Here is a 22,443-nt window from a genome sequence, read left to right as displayed (position 1 = left end):
TCTCAATTAATGTCCCAATTTGATCACTATCAACTTTAACTGGTCTACCCAACTATGGAGCTATGTCCAATGAGAAATCTCCAGCACAAGACTTCACAAACCACTTTTGACATGTTCTATCAGTCACAGCACCTTCTCTATATACTGCACAAATCTTTTTTTGCATTTCTGTTGTGTTTTTATCTTTCTTGAAATAGTAAAGCATAATTGGTTGAAAATTTTGCATATTTTCTTCCATCTTCAATATTAAAATGGCTGCACAAAAGTTCAATCCTGATAATCCTGCATCTAGGTGAACACAGCTTTTTTTTAAAAAAAAAAAAAAGATTTTATTTATTTTTAGAGAGAGGGAAAGGGAGAGAGAGAGGGAGAGAAACATCAGTGTTTGGTTGCCTCTCACATGCCCCCCCTACTGGGGACCTGGCCCACAACCCACACATGTGCCCTAACTGGGAATAGAACCAGTGCACTTTGGTTTGCAGGCCGGCATGCAATCCACTGAGCCACACCAGCCAGGGCTTGATAAGTTGTTTGTTGTTTGTTGTTTGTTTTTTGTTTTTTGTTTTTAATGCACGCTGATATGACAGCTGTCACAATACAATCCAATAAAGTTGTTTTGAATGAAGTTAAAAAACAGCTAAGTGCTACTTAAGCTATCTTATAAACAAAATCAAACCAACTTTTTGGCCAACCCAATAAAATAGTACCACCAAGCCACAGTAAAAAAATCTTAGTCTGTGGCCACAAAGATTTTAAATTCTGCCTAGGAAAGAGCCACAGACAGTGTTTTGGAAGAAGGAGGACACACACACCAGTGAGCAAGGGTCCATGCCAGCCCATCAGCATCTCATGAAATAGCACTGGGCCTGGGGAAAGCACTCCATCTCCATTGTGCCTATAGAGAGCCCCAAGGCTAGTGGCAGTCAGTGGATGATGAGCCAAGAGGCAATTAAAATGCAAAGTGCTGGGAAAGAAGCACCAGGATGTACGGAGGAGACAGCAGTGTTACCCTATGCCAGGCTCTGTGCTGGGTACTTGGGACCTACACGGTAACATGAGCATGAAGGCTAAGGAGCAGAGAGCCAGCCCAGGCCTGAGGCCCATTGGACACATAACAGAAAGCTGTCAATTGGACCCTATATGTGTACAATAACAGTACAGCAGGTTTCAGAGGGCATGCTGGGTGTTGATGGGGAGAGGGGGCCAGCATGCCAGGTGAGTGGCTCAACCTCTTGCACATACCAGTCTCCCTGGACCCAAGCCTGGGATCTTACTCTGAGGGGCTGTACATGTGCACATGGCCTAGGTGCCTGTGCAGAGGGGTGGGCAGCCTGTGCTCACCCCAACCATAGCCAGGGAGGAGGTATAAGCTCCCAGCCATGGGAGCTTATAGCTGTCAAAAGCGTGGATGGGGACCACTGAAGCTTGCCACCTGCCCTTCCCTGTCAGCTAGAAAGGTCAGCCGGCCTCTGCCCTGTCCATTGCTTTCCCCCACTCTAGAAACAGGGCTGGTATAGTACTCAGGATACCCCACATGGATCCTGGAAGATGATTGCTTCCAGGCCTTTGTTCACCTTCATTATTCTGAATGAGGATTTTCCCCAATTATGAAAGTGACATTTTTAATATGTGAAATTTTTTTAAGAAAAGCAATTTGAAAAAGATTTTTATAAAGTCAGTAAGCTCTAGCTTTTAAACCATTTATCTGTAGGTATTTTAGTTGAAGATTAACTCCTCTTTAAGAGTGTACACACTTTAAGGAGTGTCTGGAGTATTAAAATTCTGCTTCCTTGGTGGTGGGGACAGTCTCCATGGAGGCCACCAAGAGTCATGCCCTCCTTCGCAGCCTGCCCTGGGGGCTATCCATGGAGGGGTGGAGAACCTGCAGGAGAGGAGAGCCCAGGGACAGCAGCTGCCTTCTGGAAGGAGAGCCTGCTACATATCTTACTCCCATGATCCCTCATTTTGACCAAGAAGGAAAGCAGATCTTAGATCTGGACAATAAGGCTACCGTGTCACATGGCCTGACATTTAAACAAGACAATGGACCCAGATCTCCACCAGTACCACATCACCAATCCCTTGCCTATCTCCTGCCCGCACAGCTCTCACTGAGACCTGGTTCCTCTCCTGTAGTAATTAAGACTGACTCAGTTGCCACTGTGTTCCAGGAGCTGAACAGAGCCTACTGAATGCATGGCCTCTGCCCTATAGGAGATATCTTGTTGAAGAGACTTGTGTGCACATATGCATATTTGAAGACATGCTCATGCATGTGTGTACATGCACATGCTCTATGTGCTTCAGTGTATATGAATGTGCATGGGTATGTGTGCATATTTGTGCTTCACTAGCAGAGTTGGGCTAACCAGCAATCGGGCACAAAGGTAGCACTGTGTGGTGCTGTTTGAAAGGAGAGATGGCTCCTTTCCTCTAGCTGCCTGGAAAAGAACTTGGGTTCTTCCATGTAGTAATGAGGAAAGGTGATTACTTCTCTGCCAGTAACTCTGTGACCTTGGGAGAGTCATTTCGTATCTCTAGGCTTTAGTTTCCATCTCTAATGATGGAGTAGATAGTGTGCCCTCTTCATGTGAGTTGAGGAAAAAGTACTTTTTCAGTCCTTCCTGGGCGAGGTCTTATGCTAGACTCTGGGATCTAGTCTCTGCCCTTAGAGAACCACAGTCAGTTAGAGAAGTGAACTTATCTACACTTGTGACAGTGGTCATGTGGGGTCAGAACCAGCACCTGAGGTTGCCAGGCTGTCGTGGAGCAGAGGGGAGTCCATCTGTGAAGCCAATGAGTTTTCACTCTGCCTGCCATGTCATTCCTGTATGCCTCAGTGTCCTTGTGTATAAGTAGTCCCCCCAGGGAGTGGTTGTGGACTTGAGGAGGTCTTTTAGGGGCTCTATTAGAAGCTTATGAACAGAGTCTGGCAGATGGTGAAGGTATCGTAAATGTTAGCTGGGGTTACTGCTGGTCCTCTTTTTGTGATTACTGAGAACTGGCTGATGCCAGTGTGGATCAGGCCTACTTCATGCAAGACAGTTTTCCCACTTCAGACCTCCTCTCTGATTTGGCCACTTGCGGCATCTATCTATGCTGGGTGGGTTCACCCACCCGCCCACCATTGGGACCCAGAGCATACCAGTGCCCACCCCACACTGCCAGAATTGGGGTGGTCCCCAGCCATGCCACACCCATGCCTTTTGTTATCTTCTCCTCACTCAAAGGCAACTTCAGCCCCAGGCCCCATTCCCACAGCATTGCTCCCAGAGAGGAACAGCAGGGCCCTGCAGTGGCCAGGCCCATAGACAAACTTCCAGGCCTACAGCAGGTAGATGGCTTCATAAAGCCCCAGACCTGAATTTGAATCACTGCCCACTGGTTACTACCTGTGTCACCTGCTGGTCACCTCCCTTGCTTAGAGACTGACTTACAAGATATACACTGATTGTGCTGCCTACCTCACCCTAGCTCTCTCCCTCCTTCAGAACACAGCAGGGATCCAGTCAGGCCCAGGCCCTACATTCCAGCCTGTCCTCCCCACCCAGAGACTTTGTCAAACCTCAGCCCAAGGCTCAGCCCGAAGGAGTCCCCAGGAACACTTCTGACTGGGCTCACTTTTTGGAAACTCTGCCATGCAGAGGCAGCTCAGCTCTATCCACAGGTTGCAGAGCCCCTGCCCCTGCCCCTGCCCAGTATACCCACCTCTCATGGAACACTTGACTTATTCCCCCTGAACAGTCAGGTACCCTACTAATCCTGATAGGGAGCATGAGCTGAGTGGAAGGGACTAGGGTTTAGGTCCCCTGTGTGCTGAGGAGAGGCCTCCAGATCTGTTCGGACTTAGAATGTGGGACAAAAGGGCTAGTACACTCCTGCCTTCTTCCCTAGCCCTACCTCCTATGATGTCCTACTCCCCAAGCCTCCTATAAATTGACAGGGTCTGACTCACCTATCCAGCTGTGGGAGGGTTATTAGGAGCCAGGCTGGCAGATGGGTGAGTTCTGACTCCCTTGGAGGGGGTGGTTGCCCTTGGGAAAGAGCCAGCTCTGAGGACCCAGTCCACTGGCAGATGAGAGAGAGTACAGGTGGGCTGAGGTTGGCATTAGTGCCCTTTACTGGAGCTGCTGGCCACTGCTGCAGACTGTATCTTGTCTCCTAGGGACACAAGGTCTGGCTGTGGAGCAGAGTATGTAGAGTATTGGTCTTAATGGAGGAGGGAGGCCAGGAAAACATCAGAGAGGGCTGAAGCAAGATGCTAAGCCTATTGCTGAGAACCAAAGCAGAAGTAGGTTTTGCCAGGCAGATAGCATCACATGACACCCCAGGCTGAAAGAGCACCTATATAGAGCCAGAGCAGGGATGGGTGCTAGGGACCCTGTACAGGGCTGCGTGTTGGGGCTCTGTGCAGGGTGAATGGTTTGATTCTCTGCAGGTCTAAGTGGTGGGACCTTGTGCAGGAGTGAATGGTGCTAGCGAGGAAATGCTGGGTCTGCAGCAAACAATTGATAAGGGATTGCTTAGAGGAACTTGGATACCCATTGAGGAATTGCTGAAGATTTCTAAGCTGGGAGGGATGATCAGGTTTTGTTCTGGAGGGATCTCTTTGGCAACACATCCAAGTGCAGATCAGAAGAGGGAGCTATTGGGACAGAAGCCTAATGGCTCATGACAGGAGGCCAGAGCCTGTGGCCCTGGTGCTAAGAACCTGCTCCTGCAGGGTTTGCCAGGGTGCTGAGAGAAAGGACCCTCGAGGAGTCCAAGGTAAGTCACCACAAGTGCCAGGTAAGCTCCCCTCTCACAGCTGTGTGGTTTCAGGCAAGGGTTTGAATCCTGCCCGAGTTTCCACACTGCAGACCAGCAGTAATCACAAGCCACTTCAGGGGGATTTGGCCCCAGCCCAGGTGAGTTTCATGCCTGCCCTGGGTCTCTGCCTAGAGCAGAGATATCAAACTCATTTTCACTGGGGGCCACATCAGCCTCACAGTTGCCTTCAAAGGGCCGAAATAATTTTAGGACTGTATAAATGTAACTATTCCTTAACAGTTAAGGAGTTGAAATTACATTCGGCCCTTTGAAGGCAACTGCAAGGCTGATGTGATCCCCAGTAAAAATGAGTTTGACACCCCTGAGCTGGAGGGGTAGATGGGAGCCAGTGTTGGATGGTGTTGAGTAGTTCAGATCCACCACCAGCCCCATACCGACTGTGGCTGTCCCTCACTCCCCATCCCCTCCCAGTATGTGAAAACAGATTTTCCTTTGCTTCAGCTGCTCCCCTAATAATTGAGCCCCTGTCCAATTCATGAGACCAAGTCATTTCCTATTTCAGAATGGTTTTGTTTTTGCCTTAAAACAAAGTCACTCCTTCCACATAATGCACTGTTTTTCCTTCCCCATGGACCCCAATCTCCAAAGCCTTGACTACATTATAATTTCAATGTACACAGTGTGGGAGAGATTTCTGCAAAGGGTCCTTTTTTTGTTTTAGAAGAATTCATCATTGCTGCTAAGAAGTTTAATATAAATTAAAGGAGGAATTATGCAACATTAAGACATCAAAATTGGGGTACAGGTGTCCACCACCTCACCTTTCCCCAAGGAAAGGGGCCATGTGGAGCCTGTAGAGCTTGTGCTCAAAAACTTCAGAAAGCACTATTTTAATAAAGGGCCTGTTCTGTCTTCTACCTTCCCATAATTCCCTTTGTTGCAGAATCAGCAAAATATACCTTTGATAAAAACTTAATCACCTTATCTTTGTAAAGCAACTTGCATCTTTGTTTATATACAGAATCCATAGTAAGAAGAGAAAGAAGGAAAACCAGGCAGTACTCCACATCAGCCAGGGACTTGAGGGCTTCAGTTTCCAAGTATAAATTTAGAAAAACAGGTCCGACCAAGAGATAGTGGAGTTCAGGGACACCAGGAATTCAGGGATTTAGTAGGAAGTGAGCAGGTTTTTTCTGTCCAAGTGACACTCATACTTGTCCTGTTACTGACCCAGCTCTCCCTAACTACTGGACAGTCCCAGCACTGTGCTGGCATCTTCCTCCATGCTGCCTCTGTCAGAGCTAAGCTTTTTTTCTTTAATCCTCACCCAAAGACATGCTTATTGATTTTAGAGAGAGAGGAATGGGGTTGGGGGGAGAGAGAAACATCAATACAGAGAAACTGATTAGTTGCCTCTCATACTCACCCACAACCTTAGTATGTACTCTGGGGATTGAACCCACAACCTTTTGGTGTACAGGATGACACTTCAACCAACTGAGCCACCCAACCAGGATCAGAACTAAGCTTTTACAGGGCCCACACTACCCTGGCCTGCTGGCAGGCAGAGGGACCTGGGTTCAAACTTCAGTTCCACCACTGACCACTGTGGGCCATGGCAAGTCCTTGCACCTTGATGTGCCTCAGCTGGTCACCTGAAAGATGGGGCAGCAATAGCAGCCCTGTGCATATTGCACATGATGGGTCCCGCCCTGTGTCAGGGTACTTACACCCTGACCCATTTCTGCCCTCTAAGTTTCCTCCCAGCCAGGCCCACCTCTGGTCTCACCCCCAGCAGCACATCCTGAACAGTTTGCCACATTAGTGACATGGGAGATCTTGTCAGGCCCTGTGCTCCTACCCTTCTGTGATCACCTGTGACCTCTTCTGGATGGCTTCATAACTGGGAACAGGTGGGCAGAGATTCCTCTCTTTGAGTTAAGTGTGACACTAGACCTCAATGGATGGGAGTTACAGCCACCTTGTTTGAGGCACCTCAGCCTTAGCGCTCACGGCTACCTCATTGAGGGAGGTCCCCTCCTTTGAGCAGTGCCCCCTGTTCATAGGCCAAGCATCCAGTCCTGAATCAAGGTCTGGCTGAATTCAAGGCCCTCCATGGCCACCCTGCTCTGGCTACCCCATATGTCAGTCCAGCCCAGCTGCCAAGCTTGTCCCTTTGAGCTCCGCAGCTCATTCTATCATCACCATAATGCTAATCCCAAAAAGGGCCCTGCCCCTTGCCCTGGCTCTCTTTCTGCCCTGTCATTTTAACTTGTTTTTTCCAGGAAGGGGAAGTGCTGGAGTGGCTAGAGTTAGCTACAGCCCCATCAGGCCACCAAGGGGGCCAGTGACCCCAAGCTGCTTGCAAGGGTTCAGTTCCCACTGGGAGGATGCAAGCCACCCACCAGCACTGAGGCCCCTTTTCTAGTCTGGCCCCCAACATGAAAGTGACACCAGCAATTGGAGGCAATTTGCAGGCCTTTGATGGCTTTGTCAGGGCGGCACCCTCAGCCAGGGCTTGGGAAACAGTTGTACTTCCCACATTCTTCCCTGATTACCCCCAGCCTCCGCCAAGACCCAGCAGCCTCCAGTCCATTGTGCCTTTGTATATAGCTGGCACTTGGTGAGAAAGGCCAGACAGGCCCTGGGAGAGTGTCCCCAAGAAAAGCCACAGGCAGTAACATCACCCTCAGGGTCATACCAGCCCTCCCCCATCCACTGCCTCCTCCATCTTGGTTCATTGGAGTAGAACAGGGCCACTGGGCTCCAAGAAACCTCAGTTTTGGTAAGAACAGGGTATGTCTGCTGAGGCCCTGTGGAATGATGGCCACAGTGTGAGCTTCACACATACAGTGTCTTTCCCCTTGTGCCCACCCTGCATTGTGGGGAGCCAGGCTCCAGGTCACATGGGGTGGGGGTGTCCACTCTCAGCCTGGGCTTCTCCCTGGACCACTGGCTTGCAGACTGATACTCCCTAGTTCTGGAAGCATAGGCTCTGTTGGAGCACTTTTCTTCCCTTCATTGCCCTACACTCCTGAGTGAGTCTTTGCTCATTCCCTTTGTTTTTATCCAGCAAACCCACCCTGAGTCCTTTGCCTTCCCATGCAGACAATGGCTGAGCTGGAGTTGGCCATACAGAAAGGGTGAGAAGAGTGTTTGAGATGAAGGAAATGTGACTTAGGAGGGCCTGCTTGATTTCTTTTGGTTAGAGCTAAGAACATGGTTGAAGATAGGGGTGGGGAGTGAGCAGGGGTGAGGCACAGAGGGAGGCACATGGTGGATGATGCATGCAGGCCCTGGCTGCCAAATAAGAGGACTCTACTGCTGGTAGTGGAACCAAGCCCAGATGGTTCATCTGTGCCATAGAAGAGCCTCTCTACTGTGGCGGGGGGGAGGGGGGAGGGGGACCAAAGAGGACCAAAGATGGAGGACAGGGGATTGGCTTTCCAGGAGTTGTGGAGGGTGAATTCCTAAGCTTATGCCTCTCAGTTACTGCTCTTGGTGCATCAGCAATGTAAGAAACATGGACCTCTAAGGCTTGGAAGTAGCTGTGAGCATCACCTACCCCCAAGGTTCTGCTCAGCCCCATCTTTCACCAGGCAGAGCCAAATAGCTGCAAAGACCATACCATGGCCTAGAGATGACAGTGGGCTTCCTGGCCCAGGCAGCTGATTCATTCAGCTGATCCAGTACTGATTCATTGAGCAGTATTCTTTGAGTATGTACTATAGGTGATTATTCTAGGTACTGGGCTTATAACATGGATAGAAAAAAATCTCTGCTGAGGTAGGATTTAAATTTTAGCAGTGGCAGACAACCAACATCAAATGAGGAAATAATAACGTATGTTAGATAGTAGCTATGGAAAATAGTGTGGGGCAGGAGGGGTCATGACATGCAGGGGCATGGGGTGAAAGTGATTGGGAAGGCCTGACCAGGAGGTGACATTTACACAGTGATTTCAAACAGGTAAGCCTGAGAGCCATTGGAGCTCCTGGGGGAGGAATCTTCAAATGCATAGGCCCAGGTGGCAATGTTTCTTGTGTATTGTAGCAAGGGGACAGTTTAAGGTGTAGTGTGGGCCAGGTCACATGGGAAGAGGGAGATGCAGAGGCCAGGAGCCACCCTTAGAGGGACCACACACTGCTGCTCAGCCCATGTAGACTCCCGGAGGAAACCTATGAGAGAATGGAAACTCCATAAGAGTAGGAAGGTCCTGATTGCCTCTGTATCCCAAACGCCTACATGAAATGCTTAGGAACCACTGGTGGACAATGGAAGGATGGAAAGTTGGCACTCAGCCACCACCTGCACCACTCTGATCCCCAAATTGGTGCATGACTCCTGCAGATCTTAAGGACCCTCCCTGTTTTGGGTTCCTCTGCAGCAGGACACATCAGACGCCTTATGGATGTAGTTTGCTGCAGACCCTCGCCTGAGATCGCCATGTGACTCGCCCCATGACATCTGCCCTCCGTTCCCTGGGACACAGTGGTTTTGTTTCCTTGTTGTCTGGATTATCTGGATTATCTTGTTCACTTGATTACTGTCTGTTTCTTCTCAGATTAGTAAAATCCATGGAGCCTGGGCTCTGATCTGCACGTTCATCACTAGTGTTTCCCAGTCCTGGAGTGTCCTCATATATTTTTGAGTGAAAGGCCAGGGGCAGGTTAGGAGAACCTAGCATGGCTCAGGCCCGAGTGCCACTGAGTCTGCTAGGTGTGGGCAGCAGCTCCAACCACCCAACTCTCTGGCCTTTCCTTTACTTCCCTTCATTTGCCACTGGCTAAGGGGGAAAAAAAGCCACTATGAACAAAGCAGTTCCCAGTGACATTTGCCACGAATCCAAACAGCCCAGTAGCCTTGGCTGACAGGTCTGTATCAGTCAGGCTTTCTAGGCATTGTGGAATTGAGCAGTGGTAAACAAGCCTGACCATCTCAGAAGAGCAATTAAATGTCTACATCTTCACCAATGCCAGATAGATTTTCCAGCTCTGCTTACTTTGGGCTGTGGGTGCTGTGCACTGCATGTAACAAGAGCCATCTCAGGCAAGGTGGGCCATGATTGGGCCACACCTGTCTCTGAGCCAGATGCAGACACTAAGGAGCACCCTTTGTCTTCAGCCATCAGACCTGGCACCAGAGGGAGACAAGCCACCGATGCCATTTGTCAGTGTCTGATGCCAGTCACCTCTGTTTATAGAAGGAAGGCCAGGGCTCGTATTCAGAGAGTCAGATACCTGCAGGCTTGGCATTTGTAGGGGCTAGCCTGGTGCTATTCCCATGCTTCCCACCCCAATCCAGAGGAATGCAGACCAACAGGGTGTGGAGCCTGTGATTAGACACCCTGCTCCCTGGCAGGAGGGTACCTCCCCTTGGAACAAACCCCCAAGGTCCATAGCATCCTGGAGCCCCTTTAACATCAGCTGTGTGCCCCATCCTTCCCAGGCTTTGCAATAGCTGGCAGTCTCACCTCTGCCTGTGGAGAGGAAGACAGAGTCCCTCCTGCAGTAGACAGGGCTGGTGCTTACCAACTCTACAGGTGTCCCTTGAACCAGTCTCCTGCCCACCTTTTTAAATGTCCAGGAGCTGCAGGGCCAGTATAAGATACTCTTACAGCTCACCTTCAGAACCATTTTTCGGAATCTGCTTAAGGTAGACTCCTCCTGGAGCGATGATGGGGTGGAAGGTGGTAGTCTGCATTTGCCATCAGATTCAAGCCCAGGGATTAAATCCTGGCTCTTCCTGGCTCAGTGTGGGGCCTTGGGTGAATCACTGCCCTCCTTGAAGCTCTGATTTCTCACCTGAAAATTGAAGGGGCTGCTGAAATTTTCAACAAACATTCATGGAGTACCCAGTTTAAGCCACAGCTAGCCTGCCTGCCCCTGCCACCCACCATTCCTTGTCTGGTTGAGGCACACCAGACCAAGGTCTTCTTGGCATTGAAGCTTGATGCCTGAGCTGCACAGCTTTCTTCTCTTCATAGCTAGCACCCAGGCAAGTCTGGGTCCTGGAAGGAACCCTATCAGGTGCCAGCAGACACAAAGTAGCACATGCAAGGCAAGGGGCCCTCTTCCTTGTGCTTATCTCCAACTTCCTGCCAGTTCTAGACACAGCTTCTTAAACCATGGACAGATGTAGCGCCTCTCAGCAAATCAGTAGTGCCCTCTCTGGGGGGATTCAGAGGTCTACCAGAACCCCTCATTTGGCAAGCAGGGTGTGGGCTGGGCTCCACCCCACTTGCTTCTCACCAGATTATGAAGGCTTCATACCCAGCTTCCCCAGTAGAAGTCCCAGGCACTGTCACCCACTAGGCATCCCTGCCCTATGCCCATCTCATGCCCCGTCAGCTCAGCCTTGCCATAGCCCTGCCAGCTTTCTCTTACCAGGACCCCCTAGTAGGGCTGTGGTGCTCACAGAAGGTAAGCAGTTCATTCTAAGGTGCTCCATTGATGTAGAGCTGAGGTGGGGCCTGGCGTCTGTGCTCAGGGCCAGCCAAGAGACCTTGGCCAGGCCAGTAGCCCACAAGGAGGCTGTACCGTACTGCCATCAAGCAGATTCCTCAGATTCCTTATAAAAATAAGCCCCCAAGGAAGTATAAGTACTGTAGCCTCCTATTTCAGGATTATTGGGGCAGGAAATAAAGGGAGTTTAAGAAAAAGGGAACAGCACATGCAGAAGCTCAAGTGTGACAGGAGCCCAGGAACAGTTCTGGGTTCCTCAAGGCTACAGGGAAAGCACCAAAATAATGGTGGCAGGGCCGGAAGAGTTGGTCAGTGGGGTGTCAACAAGAAACATGTTTCTGCTCAGTAGTTTGACTGGAGGGAGAAAACAGAGGGTCTGTACCAAGGCATGGGCAGGCAAAGGAGCAGGTAAGACATGGTGGGAAGGCGAGAGTCCTAAAGGCAGGGGAACAGCATTTTCCAGTGCCCAGGGAGAAGGACCCCCAATAGAAGTTCTGGCCAAGGGAATGGGGTCAACATCCTACCTGCTCTCTCCTCACACCTTCTGATCTGCTAATGTTCCCATTGGCTAAACCCACCTAGAGGCCAGAGGGCACGAGAATTTACAATGTTGGCAGAGGTCAGCCTCCCAGGCCACAGAGGGGTAGAGAGTGGAGAACACCTAGGCCAGCAGACCTCAGTTTCATGGGGTGTGGGTCTCAGCATGCATTTGCTGGAAAGGAACAGAACCATTTAGAGCAAAGGAAGGACATGGCCACTGGGTATGGCAGAGTGACAGGCTTTCCCTCTGTGCCTTGCAGGTGGCCTCAGCCCCGAGTCCAAGAAGATCCTAACACCTTCTCTCAAAAAGCGGAGCCGGGCCAGTGGAGGGGAAGTGGCCAAGCAAGAGGAGGTTGTGGAGCGCCTGGAGACCACACAGCATGTAACACTCAACCTGTCTTTTAAGCGTTACATCTTTGACACCCACAAGCGTATGGTCCAGTCTCCCTGAGTGACCCCAGGACCACCTTGCCTGGGCCCAAGCTGGGCCCAGTGCCAGATGCCCAGCTAGATGTGCCTCAACCTCTTACAGTCTCTCCCCATAGCTCTATAGGCAGCAAGCCCCTAGGCCCAGCATTCAGTCCCAGTGGGAAGGCAAAGAGCAAACAGGAGGCAGGGTCCTGTGAGAGGACAAGCACCCAAGGAGGAATGGGACTCAGCTAGAGAGCAGGCTGCCAGTATCACCCAGGCTGCCCAGCTAATAGCAATTGAGGGCCACTCCCTACCCTGTCCCCTTCAGTAGCTGGGTACTTGCCAGCTTCAAATAAATGTCTCATGGTACCCCCTACTGCTGGTCTCTGTGATTTCACATAAGGGTTCCTCTTATCCTTTGTCACCCAGGAATGTTGGGAACCATCAGGGCTCCTGCCAAGGGTTCTGGGGGAGAGACCCAATTCAGAGCCCAGTGGGCTGAGAAGTCCACAAGGTGTTAGGCCCCTAGACTAGGCTGAATGGCCCCCAGGGTCTCCTGGGCCTTCAGGGGGCCCAGAGGTTCTGTGGGCATCTAAGTCCAGAAAAGACATTCAAGGGTTGTCAGGGAGTAGTGGGGTGCTGGGCTGGAGGGGTTGCTTATTCATCTGGACTATAAGAGTCCCTATGTCTCTGTCCTCGAGTTTGGGGCACCTAGTCTCCCCAGAGTGTGGAGATGAGGGCCAGTGACAGCCTTGCACAGATCATACTACAGGCCAAGGCATGTGAGCATTGCCCTTGCTCCTCTGCCCCCCAAACCCACAGTCCACCTTGATACAGGTTGCAGCCAAGAGGGAGGCCCCAAAAAGGGATTTGGAATGGGGTCCAGAACTCAAGGTGTCTAGGAAATATTGGAGAGACATATAAGATGTCCTCACCCCTTCCCCCACAGGTGTAAGTTGGGGGAAGGGATACATGGAGCAGGAATATGTAGAGCTGTTTTGTACAGCCACAGCCTTGCAGCTAATCCATGGCATGGTCATTTAACATATCTATAGCCTTTGGTGAGTCACTTGGATATGTTAAATAGCTGTGGCTGGGCTTGAAGCCAGGGGTATGGAAGTCACTTCCCCCCAAGATGGAACTGGGGGGCAGGTTCCCCGAGTTACAACACCTGTGTGGGAGCTTGGAAATGATTGGCTCCAGGACATGGGGCCATACCTGCCCAGACTCACAATGGCAGCCCACTAAACTTGGAATAATACAGAAATGCTGGCAGGTGTAACTGATTGTGAGAGGAGTTGGAAATGGGGGTATAGAGTAAGATTGGCACGTAGATTTAAACCCAGACATGGCAGCCACTGGGGGAGAGCCACACGCTTTTGGCAGAGTGAAGACCCTCTCTTGGCTGTGGTGGAAAAAGGGAGAACCACAAGGTTTGGCCAGAGTGCAGACCCCTTCACCTTTGGTAGAAGAGGCCCACGCAGCTTTGGGGTGCTCCCTTTGGCCATGTGGCCTGGGAAATAGGGGAGAGTCTGCCTGGAAAATGGGTATAAAGAACTCTTTGCCAGTAGACCATGAGAAGGTGCCACATGGCTTTGGATAATTAGAGATCCTGCCTGGACGACACAGCTGATGATGCCAGCAGCCTGGAAATACTGACCTGTGCTTCTTTTCCTGAATTAGGGCAGTGGGAGAAGGGAGTGCTATGTGTATTTGTGGATATCCTAAAGGACTTTGATATTTTAATGAGACGTTAGGTCACTATTTTAAGTCTGTATAGCCTTAAACATTTCCTTTCCTTTTCACAAATCTCTGGCATTGAGAGACGTCTTTCCGATTGGCAGCAGACAACTGAGCCCAGTAGGTGATCGGGACAGTATTAGTATACCATCCTCCAGAGGGGGGGGGGGGCCGAGGGGGGGTGTGCTGTGTGTCTGTTCTGTAACAATCCAACCTTGAGGCCCAGGCTGTTGATATGCAGAAAAGGGTGAAATGGCAGAACTGAGGGGAAATCAAAGCTTTTCAAGACATCCATAGGATGGACAGATGTTCCAACATTATTTGGCCTCCAGATGGACTCAGAAGCTACCCTTTTATCCTGGTAATCGGTGCATTATGCTTTAATTTGCAAAAATGACATTAAAAGTAAGAACAGGAAGAGGTTTTAATCAAATGATTTGGTGGTGTTAAGCCCTAGAGCTCTGACAGAAAGGATTAAGGGAGTGGTGCTACAAAGCACATTGGCCCTGTGTGTGGTGGCCAACAGCAGGCAGTCCTCAGTACACACACCAGTGGCAGAGCAGGGCCCTTTGTAAAAGGGTGCAGGTGAAGGTTGCTGGCCGGTGACCCTCACTGGTCCTGTGAGGGACCCGTCAGGCAGGGAGCAGCAGTCAAGGGCAACAGCTGAGGGCTGGGTGGACAGGGTGTGCCCAGGCCTGGCCCCCTTTTCTGCCTGTGCTGGAATGAACCAGGAGAGTGAAGCAGTGCCCTGACCACAGCTCCTGAAGCTGCTATGGGGGACTCCCCAGGGATTTGACTGTCAGATCCTGGGAGCTCCACTGCCACCACCTGAGAAGACACCTCCAAGTACCGCAGTAGGGCCCTGATGGGTGTGGCTCAAGTGAAAGGTCTCCAATTTGATTTCTGGTCAGGGGCACTTAAAAGAGGCAACTGATTGATGTTTCTCTCACACATCAATGTTTCTCCCCCTTTCTCCCTCCCTTTCCCTCTCTCGGAAAGTAAGTAAATAAAATCTTTTTTAAAAAGAGTAGCGGGCCTATTGTGTGGCCCTACCCTTACCACAGGCAAGGTTCTGGCCCTCCTTGTGTGGCCCTGACCCATGCACTGAAGACCATTTCCTTGGATAGATTGATCTCCTCAGAGAGGCAGTGGGCTACCAGGGAGAACTCCAGGGCACGGTCCTGTAATCCCAGCCCAGCCTATTTCTGCTTCCTGGGGGAGCAGAAAAGGCCTTTGTGAGCACCCGTGGTACCAGGTCTTGGGCTGGCCACCTCCCATGGCCAATCAGCCCTTTAGAATGAACTCAGATGGGTGCAGATGGGGTTTCTCAGGACTTTCCTGTTAGATGAGGAAATCTCCATCCACCATAATCCTTAGCACATGATGGCCTGAGACCAGAGCCGCTAGGATCCCACCCAACCTGGGTCAAGTCCTCCCTGACCAAGGGTGTGAGGTGAACCCCTCCATCCTCTGGGGATCCCTGCAAGTTGGGATAGAGAGTAGCTTTGGCTCAGCTGAAGGTCCCTGCTCTGCATGAGCTATATGATCTTGACCACATCACTGTCCATCTTTTTAAAGGAGGGGCATGTGACTCAGTGGAGCCACCACTCCCAGCAGTCCTAGAGGGGTGCTTAGTAAGCAGGAGCTAGTTCTGGAACAGATTCATGGAGGTTGGGATAAGAGCAGACACAGGATGAACTCAAGCCACTGCTGGGTTAGTCCTGGCCCTTTTGCTTACTAGCCAGGTGACCTTGAGCAAGCCCCTAACTTCTCTCCATGTTATCCCCATGTACAAAGTAAAGAAAGTAAAGAATAAAAGAAGCTGTTTAATGGGGTTGTCTAGTCACCTGGGCACAGTACTGGCCATCATATTACACACGATCTCCTCACTGAGAGATGAGGAGCCTGCAAGCCTCTCAGGAGTAGTACAGGCAACCTCAGAACCAGCACTGCCCATTTTTTTTTATATTAAATTTTATTTAGTTACTTTTCAAGTACATTTTTTTTTTATCTATTTCTCAGGATCCCTGTGCAGGTCCCCATTCCTTTGTCCCCACTTCACACCTCTCCTGAAAGCAGCACTCCTCGAAGCCCAGGGAGGGAGGGAGGGTCTGGTGGAAGAAACTAAGGTACTGAAGGGAAGAGAGAGCAGCCTGTGGCTATGCTGCAGGGAGGGGCCTCCCAGAGTGTACAGTGAGATGGCCTTTGGTTTGGCACACTGCCCTGAGAGGGGTCCCTGTTTGGCCTGGGATCCCTTAGAAGGGAATGTCTGGTGGGGCTGGTAGGCAGGGTTAGAGTCAGGGTCAATGCCCAATGTTCTGAGGAATGTGTCCCTTTCCTCTCAGTATGCTGTGGTAAGCCCCTGCAGCCACCATCATATGCATAAACTCAATGAAACTGCTATAGGGGTGGCCTTTGAAGTGCCACTCCAATTTTTCAGATTAAGGCCAGGGTTGCGGGATTCTTGGCTGTTGCAGTCATTGATTGCCTCAGGTAGAAGTGGGATTTGAACCCAGGTTCTGGATGACTCCAGAGTCACCACCACCCCCTCCCCCGGGTCTAGTGCCTTGGATGTTTGTGCCCTTGCAACAGGGTGCCCTCTGGAGCCCTGCTTTGGTCTGAGAGGTCAGGGTGGAGCGAGGCATGGCGTTGCTGACCCATGCGCTGCTTCACAACCTGTCTGCCCATCTAGAATGAAGTCATGGGCAGGCATCCTGCCACAGGCTGGACAGGAGGGGCCTCTGTGATTGTCAGGCCCCAGACCAGGCAGGCTAGTGCACTAGGAATGAGATAAGGTTTATCTGGAAATGTCCTGGAATTGAGACTCTGATGGAAACAGAATTCTGGGTTAATATATTTTTGATAGATAAAGTCTTGCAAAGGGGAAGTCCTAGGAGCCCAGGCAGAAGCAGGGCCAGCCTCTGTTTTCCTGGCATTGCACATGTAAGTTTTCCTGTCAGTGCACATGTGTTTGTGGGGGGCATGTAGGTTGGTGGTGTAGATGTGGAGGTGTGTAGGGGGTAGTGGGTATATGTGGGTATATATGTGTGTTCCCGTGTTCCATGTACCTGTTTATGTCTGGATGTGTATTTGGATCTTGTCTCCGAGTGAGTATGTGTATTTGTATGCACTCAATAAGTTTGTCAGGCTGTGTGTCTGTGATACATCCATGTGGGAGGAAAGTGAATAAGAGGGGTGTTGGGTCCAGTATGCATAGGGAGGTGGTGTGTGTCCAGGGGCAGTTTGTTCTTTGGGATACAGGCTTGCAGGTTGGTGGGGCCTCTTCCTCAGGGCTTGGTGGGATGGGAGGGGCCTCCTTATCCCCATTCCACAGACCCAGAGCCCCCCTCAAAGTGGTTCTAGACCCTCTCTAGGGTGGTAGGCTCACCCTTGGGTTGATTCAGGTCTCAGGCCTCTCAGCCTTCCCTGCCTTGGCAGCCTCCACATGGGATTTAGCTTTCCAGGGTCCCTTCCAGAGGCCAAGACCAGCCCCACTCATGGCCTCCTAGTTGCTAGTTTACCCGTGTCTGTTATCCATGGTTGTGACTGGAGTGAGGAATGGCTGGCCTCAGGCCCAGGGGCTACCAGGACAAGGTCTTAAAGAGAGAGATAGAGTTTGCTGGGGGGGGGGGGGGAATGATGTTCTGTCAGAGAGAAGAGCAGGAGTGACCGCTCTAGGAAGAGCACTTGGTGGGACCTGCAAGGAGAGAGAGAAATGAGATGTTGGCTTCCAGTCTCCCCCTAGCACCTGCTAGGCCTCCCAGAGCCTCCACACAGGTGGCCCTGGTTAAAAAGGAATAATTACCCCTTGGCTGATAATGGAATCCAGAAAGCCATTAAGTAGCCCAGTTCAGGCAGCACCGGGACGCAGCAGAGGCAGTGCTGGGGGTGCTGGGGGAGAACTGTGTGCTCCCCAGGGGCAGTTGACCCTAGCTCTGAGCTTGCAGGGGTCTACTGTGGGAGCCCAGTGCCTTAACTGATCACCAGCAGTAGAGGCAGCTGTGGAGGCAGGCTCGTTAGGCAGAGGCCTTGAAGGCAGTAACAGTTCTGAGGGTACAGGTGGCAAGACTGTCAGTCAGGATGTCGAAAGACCCAACTCCCCACTAGCTCTGGACACTTAAACACTGACTCTCCAGGGCCCATCAGAGGGGCAGAGACTGTGGGTTGGACAAAGACCCCCAGAATTGGTTAGTGAGGAGGGAGGGGGTAGTTCAGGCTAAGGCCCTGGAGGAGGAAGAAGACATTTGGGAAGGTGAAGAGGACATTTGGGAAGGTTTAGGGGTTCAGCATAGGGGGAGAACATGAGAATTAAGATGGATTAGAGAAGAGGCCCAAAGTTGATTATTCCACATTTACTGAGTGTCACCTGGGTACCAGGCCCTGGGGTCACAGCCAGTGCTCAATGGATGTAGCTCTCCCCGCCCCCCCACACCGCCAAGTCTCACCGGTGGCCTGCAACCCCTGTGCCCAGGCAGCCTTGTCTGTGTAGTGCTGCTATCAGGCAAGAAGGGTCTAAACCTTACCCCTAACTCTACCCAGGCCAGCAAGTCAGAAGTCGTGTGCCTGGAGTCTCCCCATGTGCCCCACTATAAGGTGTTGCTCAATCTCTCCACGCCACCCCCCGCCATATGTTATCACCAGTTCTGGTGGGGAGACAGCACAGCTCAGAAAAACGGCCACTTCCTGCGGCCATAACTGGGGCTCCAGATAAAGGCTAGCCAGAAGCCCAGGCCAACCTGGGGAGGCTAGGATAAGGGGCCAGTTTCAGCCACTCAATTTGCCACTCAAAAGACACCCCCACATTCTCAGCCCTGAGCCTCTAGGCTTCCCACAGTCACCACCTCACCACTGGGCAGGGCCTGGCATCAGGCTGCTAACTGCCACTTCATTCTTATTGGCCGGAGCCTCTTCTCCCCTGACCTGCATGCCCCCCACTCCAACCCCAGGGTGGGCCCTATCAGCTCTCCCACATCCACTGAGCCCCATCTTCAGTTAAGGCAGGTGACCAGTGAGGGTGCCTGTGACCAGGCACCTCTGTCATAGCTGTGCTTACTGGGCTGAACAAGGGGGCTAAGAGAGGCCATCTGGACCCATGGTGAGATCTCTGCACCCTGCCTCCCCAAAACGGGTGTTCCTCCCTCCTTCCATTCCTCTCTCCAGCCTCTGCCTCTGTCTCCACACCTATTTCTCTCTTGTCCTTCATGATGACCTTGGCTCCAACCAACCTCCAGTTTACTTCTCCCACCTGCCACACCCAGAGGCTAGGCCCATCCTTAGGCAGCAAACCATGGTGGAACAGGTTGGATGTCAACCTGAGGATATGAGTTTATGGGCCTGTCACCTTCAGAAGGCACCCATGAAGTCCAGTAAGCTCTCTCCTTGCATTTTCCACCCTGATGCCTTCCTCTCCACCCTCCTGGTTCCATTCTGCAGCCTCTGTCAGGGCCCCTTCTCATCCTGTCTCTTAGGTTCCTTCTAGTGGATAAGAGGGACAGTGAGGCTCTTGGCTGGGTATATAAAATGTAGGGGCAGACCAGGAGGTCTGCAAGAACATACCTTCCCCCAAAGCTCCAGGGAGAAGCCTTGGAAATCCAAATTTCCTAAGGGTTCCTGAGCTGGGGCAAAGACCAGGCCACAGAAGCCAGATTTTCTGACCCATCATCTGCCTGCGCAGTTCAGTACCCAAGCATGACCTCCCAAGCCAGTCCCTTACCCTGTCCCTATACTGTCACCACTATCACCATGGCTAACCTCACCAGCACCCTGAGACTACCACCTCCTCCTTCATCATTATCACCAGGGACTTTATCAAATCCATATGAGAAGCATGAGGCAGTTGGCTAGGATGGAGGTGCCATAACCAAGGCTAGGTGAAGGGGGAGGAAGGAGGTGTGAGCTGAGCCGAAGGTGAAGTGTGAAGAGTGGGTGGAGGAGGCAGGTTGGGAATAATCAGAAGGTAAAATCACTGGCTTTGACACTAATGGGGCAGGTGAGGGAGCAGGAGGGAGGGGGCCAAGGATGCCTGGTAATCCTCTCATGCCCATAGATGGAAGCCCAGCTACAGGACAAAGTTGGGCATGACACCTTGATGACTGCGTTGGACTCCTGAGCCACACTCCAGGGCCTTTGGGGAGAATCTGGCTGGAGACAGAGAAGGGTCATAGTGCATTTGTACAAGACCAAGGGAATGTGTGAGACCAAGAAGGGAGTAGGGAAAAGAGCCCAAGACAAGTTGGGAGGAAAGCCCAAACTGAGACTCAGGCAGCAGCAAGTGAGCCCAGAAGGAAGACAGAGAAAGCGGCCAGAGGAAACCATGGTGTGCTCTGAGGTGCTGGTGAGAGAGGACACACTGGCCAAGGGTGGTAAACATTGCTCGAAAGGCCCAGGCCCAAGTTGGAGACAGCCAGGGAGGGGCCAGGCAGGGTTTGGTAGAAGGGGGTTGCCACTTAAGTGTGGCAGGTGGGTATGGGTGGGCACCTGGCAGGACTGTTGTGTAATGGGTGTGGCATGAGATGAAACAATTTGCTTTCTAATCAGATGTGGAGCTGGATGATTGGGCAAGTGATAACCCTAATCAGCAGCATCTTGCTGGTTCTCACTATTCAACAGGGTGAGAAAATGCTCCTCCATCCAGGCTCAGGGGCTCTCACAGAAGCTCAGCTTCCCCTGAGCTGAGCCCAAGCTAATCAAGGCCCACCACCTTCCCTGCCCCTGAGGGGATCCCACATTCTCTGGTCTTTGCTCTCACTGCTCCTTCTGCCTGATGACCCCAGGTCCAGGGCCCATTCTGTCTACCTTTTTGTGGGATCTCAGGCAAGTGCCATTCTCAGGGCTCCCCTCACAGATGGCTCCTGATGGCCAGAGTGAGAGGAAGACACCAGAAGGATGGTGGTATTCAGACAAGAGGCTGGGGCTCAGAAGGAGGTGTCTTGGCCATGAAGGGGAGCAGACCTGCCCTCTCCCTCCAAGCACTGCTGCCCTTTGCTTATGAATGGGCTGTGAGGCCATTCATAAGGAGCATCTCTGGGGACTTCCTTCATGGAAGAAAAGCTGAAGCAAAAGATAGGGGTTGGTCTTCTGCTCTAGGCACCCCAGCACAAGGAAACCTATGGGTGAAGTGAACTAGGAATCTGGATACATGTGTGGACGTGTTGGCTAGCCAGGGCCACTCACCCCATGGACAGCCAGTGGGCTGCTGATAAGGAGAGACAATTGTCAGAGTCACAGGGTACCACTGATAAAACAGAGAGCATCTCCCAGTGGCCAGAAGACGGCAGGAGGAGGCCCATTTCTGGGAGTGTACACATTTTGAGTGGAAATACTGAGGCTGCTTGTTCTGAACAGGACCCTCCCTCCCCCCAGTGGAAGTCGTCACCAGGGTAGCTGCTGTACAAAATGCTGGAGAGTGAGAGCCAAGCCTGAGGTCACCTTACAGGACCTCCCAAGCTGGAGCCTCCACTCTGCCGCTAGCCTCCTCTCCCCACTCACCAGTCCCACTTCAGCCACAGACAGCTCCATACAGGGCTTCTAGGGCACCCTCAAATTCCAAATTTTTTCCCACCACCACACCTTCTTCATGCTGTGCGCCTGTCTGAGCACCTTTGCCATTAGATCTGTCACCTGCTCATTGTTCCAGGAACAGCTCTCTCCTAAAAGGGTGATTATCCAGCTAAAAAGAGATGATTCTGGGAGATTGAAACTGTTACAGAGTGAGAGTGGGAGGTAGCAGGGACCCTCACATGTGACAGGCCTGACTCAGTGTGCCATATGCTTTCTCTCTCATGAAACCTTGCAAGGTGCAAAATCTTCATCCTCATTTCATCAGTTGACTGAGTCCCAGAGAGGCCAAGCAACATGCCAAGGTCAAACAGTCTGGTGGGAGTTGGCTGGATGCTGGAGGCCAAGGCCTGGAGAGTGTACCAATGTGGGTGAATCCTGCACACTATGTCCATGAAGCTGTGTATGTGGGGTTTTGTGAGTTTCTATGCATATATGTGATGTACATGTGTGAGCTTGGATATGTGGACATGGTGTGTGTGAGGCTGTGCACACATGTATTTGTTACATCCAGTCCTGAGTGCGGCCCAGAGGGCTTCAGAGTCAGGCAGACCTGAGCCCTACCCTGCACAGTCTGACCAACAGTACCTATGTCTTAATCTCCTCTCCTGAAAATGGTGTCCTGCCACACTGCCTTAAGTGGCTACAAGGATTTGAAATAACATGTGTGTATTCACTGAGTTGAAGATTAATTAACTCTCTTTATCATACCCTCACCTTTTCTGTTGCCATTTCTCAGTCTGTCTCTGGTCCTCTGGGGCCCCAGCACCACCTCCCCAAGATCAGGGCACCCTAACAATGCCCCCACATACACACATCCCAGGTAGTCATAATCTTCATCCTCAAACAAATTAAAGAATTCCATTTCACCTTGGTCAAAATGATTATTTTTAATTTAAATTATAAAAATTTTAAAGTTTGAAAACATCAAGTGCTGGTGAAGAGGCTGCATGATGGGAAC

The 22,443-nt window shown here is 51.3% G+C and overlaps 1 protein-coding gene across 4 annotated transcripts in view; it reads left to right on the top strand.

The window, feature by feature from the left end:
* Positions 1-22,443, top strand: part of EEFSEC (eukaryotic elongation factor, selenocysteine-tRNA specific) — a 470,949-nt gene that overhangs the window by 367,076 nt on the left and 81,430 nt on the right. For 2 of the 4 annotated variants that reach the window (XM_037139648.2, XM_037139647.2), the window contains exon 7: positions 12,035-12,561. The exons of 1 other annotated variant lie outside the window; for it this stretch is intronic. In XM_037139648.2, coding sequence (XP_036995543.2) covers positions 12,035-12,225 — 191 coding nt within the window. In that variant the 3' untranslated portion in view covers positions 12,226-12,561. Of the gene's footprint in view, positions 1-12,034; positions 12,562-22,443 lie in introns of those variants that run through there. One more of the 4 variants, XM_053670300.1, reaches the window with a different exon arrangement.

This window comes from Artibeus jamaicensis, unplaced genomic scaffold (genome assembly GCF_021234435.1).
Source record: "Artibeus jamaicensis isolate MK-2021 breed Jamaican fruit bat unplaced genomic scaffold, CSHL_Jam_final contig_558, whole genome shotgun sequence".
Lineage (NCBI taxonomy): Eukaryota > Metazoa > Chordata > Mammalia > Chiroptera > Phyllostomidae > Artibeus > Artibeus jamaicensis.
The sequence above is the reverse complement of the archived record's forward strand: the minus strand, read 5'-3'. Positions and strand labels throughout refer to the sequence as shown.